Here is a 5,000-nt window from a genome sequence, read left to right on the forward strand (position 1 = left end):
TGGCGTTCGGACCCCACAACACACACACACACACACACACACCAGGGTCAGCACCCTGCGCTTCTTTCCTTTTCCTCTTTTGTTTATAGGTTTCCAGTTTTAAAGAATCTGCTCTGTGCAGCACGTCACGTGATCCGGACACTTTATAAACACACGACGATGAGCTTCGTCTTTGTCTTCATCATCATCATCAGACAGAAGATGCTCTGTGGTGTGTTTATGTATCCAGACCGACGTGACACCTTTTTGTATCGTTTTTTGTTTTTGTTTGTTTCTCAGAAATCGATGTCCACTGAAAAATTAAAATGTTGAGCTCTGAATAGCGTGTTGTTCAGAAGCGTGTCTCCTTCCTCTCGGTGCTAATTCACACACACGATTAAGTGTTAAAGGAGTCAGTGGGACACACACTCGGCCCCGCCCACTTTCAATCAGACGTGTGGAGTCATGATGCGTCACTGGTAATATAACGAGCTCCACTGAGAGTGAATAAAGACACCGGACTGTGCGGCTTTCACTGAGTCTCACCCTCAGCTTCCGGCGTTAACGGGACACGGTCCGTATCCATGACGACCCTGACCAGGATGAAAGTGCTTTACTTTACTAGAGTAATTATTTCCAGTTTCTCCGTGCAGTAGAATCCGAGGGTCTGTGGATTTCAGTCGTTCTTTATCTTTTTATTTCTCTGTTGTCTGTAAAAACCGACACCTTTAAAATCACATGATTCTGTAGGTGTGAAGTACAGGAGAAAAAAAAGTGTCTCTAATAAACAAATGTTAAACATTCAAGTCATCAGGCTACTTGAAATTTGTCAAAAATAAAGTCTAGTAATAGGTTTAAACCTCACAGCTACTCGCTTTATACGTTTAAAGATGCGCCTTGTCTAAAAGTATGTGCACCCCTGACTAACACCTGTACGGTGTTTCGTTTAACTCCCATCAGCTTCACCACTGATTTATTCCTTTTCACGGTTGTAACAAGCTCCAGTTTTTCCAGGAGGTTTTCCTCTGGACGCTGGCAAGGAGATTTGACTGAATTTGTGCAGGAACTTGAGCTCGATACGCGTCATAATTGATCCTGCTGCTTCTATCAGCAGTCACATGATCAGTAAAAACTCCAGCTACAAACTCATCCTAGTCCGGATGTAACCGAGCTCTTTGTGAGAGGTTTAAATCTAATCTGGACTTCCTGTTCTTGAGTGTTAGCAGCTGTGTGCATCATTACAGAGTTCTTCAGCGGGTTCTTGACACGCCTAGATGTTATGAAGGGTTGTTTCTTCTGCCCTCATCCACTTTAGATGGCTTCTGGGGTCTTCCAGCTGTTTCAGTGTCGTTGCTGTGCTCCCGATGCTTCCAACCTCTAAGAACGTACCAAAATACCAACACCTTGTTGTTGCCCACACACGAAGTTTTCCATGAAACGCTACCAAATTCAACACACAGTGTAAACTGCATTTATCTGTTTATCTTCATAATTTGCCCTGAAAAACTGAAATCCACTTAATAAGCTGCTGTGATCCCTACATGGTTAATACGATATTTATTACCAACCCCCTTGAATTAAAAGTAAAAGGCTGCACTTCCATCATGTCTTGGTTGCTTCATGTCACATCCACTGTGCTGTTGTGCAAAGACAAAATGATGAATTGTGTCACTGTCCAAATACTTATGGACCTGACTGTCCATGTGTTTCCAACATGTAAAGACAGAAGACACTCGATCACAGTCGTTAGCGGGTGCACATACTTTTAAACGTTTTGTCCTGCTTGATACACGGTAACGAGCAGCTTCATTAATGTTCTTTAACATCAAGTGGTCATAACAACAAACCCCCCCACACCACACACACACACACACAGACACACACACACACACAGACACACACACACACACAGACACACAGACACACAGACACATCATCCTGAGAAGCGCTTCTTTTCTTCCTGGGACTAACTATTGCTTTTTATTTCGCTAGTGTGGAGGATCAGCTCAAGTAGACAAACTTCTGAAAATTCAAGTACAATACAAAGTTCAGCCCCTGCGTCTGTCCGGGTAGAAAACTCCTGTCCTCTTTGTTCCAGGGGGCTTTTTTTTTTTAATAATAATATTATTAATAAGAATAACATCAAGAACAACAACTACTCCACCTGGAACAGCACCAGAGACATGGACCTACACCTGAGAAAGCGAGGGATCAGTTCGTTTGTCCGTCTCTCTGTTATTCTACAGAGTTCATATTCCACTCAGAGTGTGTGTGTGTCCACACACACACACGTAAACGTTTGCCCTCCCTGTCCACAGCAATTAAGGTCTGTGTGTGTGTAAACATTAGCAAAACAAGGAGAGAAAGCACATCCAGGTCAGAGGGATGTTATTAATTCGATTCCCAATACTCGAGTGCCAAAAAAAAAAAAATAAATCAAAACATAATTCTTATTGTTTAAGCCTGCAGTCCGTGTGTACGTGGCGCTTCGGTGTGACGTCACAGTCCGACGTCACAGTCCGGCGTCATCCGAGTGACATCATAGCTTCCTCTTTAGATCCCCGCTCTGGCTTTGACTCACATCTGAAACAGGAAACTTAGATCAATCTTCAAAACAGAACACAGTCCAGAGAGAGAGAGAATGAAAGAGAGAGAGAAAGAGACAGAATGAAAGCAAGAGAGAGTGAGAGAGAGAGAGAGATAATGAAAGAGAGACAATGAAAGAGAGAGAGAGAGAGAACACCAAAGACTACAAAACATGCAACCACCACCAGACAAAGACAACAACCACCAGGCAAGCGGGAATCAGGGAGAGAGAGACAGAAAAAGGGAAGAGGGGGAGAGAGAGAGAGAGAGAGAACGAGGGAACGATTACCTGAAAAAGCGAGCTGCAAGTGCGGAGGCAGAGCAGCACCTGACATGAGACCCTTTAACAGATCTGAGGAGACAGACGGAAAGAGAGAAAAAGAGCAAGAGGACAGGAAGCAGGTTTACAGAGCGGTCCAACAGGGACACAGGACACAAAGACACAGAGGGGAAGAGAAACATTTCAGCAGGGAAACATGGAACATGAAGACATGAAGAAAAAGAACTGAAGGAACTAAATTAATAAAAATGTACGTTTTATGTATCAAAAGAAAGAAGTAAACAAATAAAAACACTTGGGAAACCGACACCAGGACGAGAGACGAGCAGAGACGTGACGAGGACACAGAGCAGGTTTCTCATAACCGTGTCCTAGTTTACTGACCTGATGAGTGTGGAAATAGAGCTGAAGCTCCTAAATAACCCTGACGTCACTCTTCAGTGTCAGTACGGTGACCATGATGGTGCTACTTTAACTAGACTAACATGCTCTCTACGCTACGGGGGTATTAGGGAGGGGTGTGTAGTAGAAGAGATCGATGCGGCGGTTTGACTGCCCTTTCCCCTCCCCATTTCTGTGCTGACACACACTTCCTGTTTCCCAAAAAAAAATCACTAACAGGTCTTAATTATGTTGATCAAGTGTAAAAGCATTTAATCAAAAATTCAGAGAAGTAGGTTCTGACCCTGACCTTTAATTGTTCCGTGTGCATGTGTGTGTGTGTGGTGTGTGTGTGTGTGCATGTGTGTGTGTGTGGTGTGTGTGTGTGTGTGTGTGAGACTCACTGGGCTGCAGGCTGTATCCTGAGCTGCTTTGGTTAGCAGGATTAGCTCCAGCATTAGTTCCTGTCACTGGGGGCAGGTTCAGCATGGGGAAGGCGAAGGGCAGGGACACGGGGGTGATTCCTCCAAGCATCCCGAAGTTCAGAGGGAGGTTCGAAGCGCTGAGACACAAAGGGCTGGCGCTGGACGACGGAACCTACGTGCAGAGAAAAACAGCAGAGGGATCGTAAACCAGATCAACCTTCACAACACACTCCATATTACTGAGCTGTCTGGATTTCAGCTGTTAACTCACTCGCACACACTCCCTCCCCTCACTCGCGCACACTCCCTCCCCTCACTCGCGCACACTCCCTCCCCTCACTCGCGCACACTCCCTCCCCTCACTCGCGCACACTCCCTCCCCTCACTCGCGCACACTCCCTCCCCTCACTCGCGCACACTCCCTCCCCTCACTCGCGCACACTCCCTCCCCTCACTCGCACACTCCCTCCCCTCACTCGCACACTCCCTCCCCTCACTCGCACACTCCCTCCCCTCACTCGCACACTCCCTCCCCTCACTCGCACACACTCCATCCCCTCACTCGCGCACACTCCCTCCCCTCACTCGCGCACACTCCCTCCCCTCACTCGCGCACACTCCCTCCCCTCACTCGCGCACACTCCCTCCCCTCACTCGCACACTCCCTCCCCTCACTCGCACACTCCCTCCCCTCACTCGCACACTCCCTCCCCTCACTCGCACACTCCCTCCCCTCACTCGCACACTCCCTCCCCTCACTCGCACACTCCCTCCCCTCACTCGCACACTCCCTCCCCTCACTCGCACACTCACTTCTGTACCTGTGGTAGCTGAGGAGCCGATGCAGTGGAAACGGTCACCAGTGGTTTTGCCCCCTGATTAGCCGCACCTGGGGGTCTTTGCCGCGGCCCGTGATTGACCGAGCCGGCCGAGGGGGAGCTGTGCTTTGTGACCGGGGTGGAAGTGCTTGTTAGGCTGCTGCTGTTGACCTGAGAGGGAGTTTTCTGCTGACCCACTGGAGTGCTGTACCCGCTGCTGACGCCTGAGAACCCCGTGTGGAAACCTGCGGTTTTAGGAGAGAACTGATGCATGTTGGGTAACGTAGATGTCCTGGAGAGGGTGGGTGAGGGGGAGCTGACGGTCGTCACCCGCGGAGTGAGCTTGAGGATGGGGGAGTTGGAGCTGTGGGGAGATTTGGTGAGCGTGGCCTGCATCGGCGTGACGAACGTGGACTGCTGCTGCGGCTGCTGGTGCTGATGCTGCGGTTTGGGTTGAGATGGCGATGGAGACGGAGAGGAGGAGATTTTGGGCTGCATTTTGGCATTGTGGTGCGAAGAAACAGAAGAAGA

The 5,000-nt window shown here is 48.6% G+C and overlaps 2 protein-coding genes across 3 annotated transcripts in view; one reads left to right on the top strand and one right to left on the bottom strand.

Moving 5' to 3' along the window:
- trir (telomerase RNA component interacting RNase) overlaps positions 1 to 785 on the top strand; it is a 3,416-nt gene extending 2,631 nt beyond the window's left edge. Inside the window, exon 3 of the mRNA XM_060865414.1 lies at positions 1 to 785. This exon is cut by the window's left edge and continues 132 nt beyond it. The gene's annotated coding sequence lies outside the window, so the exon portion shown is untranslated.
- Positions 786 to 1,928: 1,143 nt separating this feature from the next.
- The window catches only part of ubn2b (ubinuclein 2b), a 22,452-nt gene continuing 19,380 nt past the window's right edge, over positions 1,929 to 5,000 (bottom strand). For both annotated transcript variants that reach the window (XM_060865410.1, XM_060865409.1), the window contains exons 13-15: positions 4,473 to 5,000; positions 3,631 to 3,823; positions 1,929 to 2,562 (exon numbers count right to left, since the gene is read on the bottom strand). The exon at positions 4,473 to 5,000 is cut by the window's right edge and continues 777 nt beyond it. In XM_060865410.1, coding sequence (XP_060721393.1) covers positions 2,519 to 2,562; positions 3,631 to 3,823; positions 4,473 to 5,000 — 765 coding nt within the window. In that variant the 3' untranslated portion in view covers positions 1,929 to 2,518. The remainder of the gene's footprint in view (positions 2,563 to 3,630; positions 3,824 to 4,472) is intronic.

Source organism: Tachysurus vachellii, chromosome 3, assembly GCF_030014155.1.
Source record: "Tachysurus vachellii isolate PV-2020 chromosome 3, HZAU_Pvac_v1, whole genome shotgun sequence".
NCBI classification, from domain to species: domain Eukaryota; kingdom Metazoa; phylum Chordata; class Actinopteri; order Siluriformes; family Bagridae; genus Tachysurus; species Tachysurus vachellii.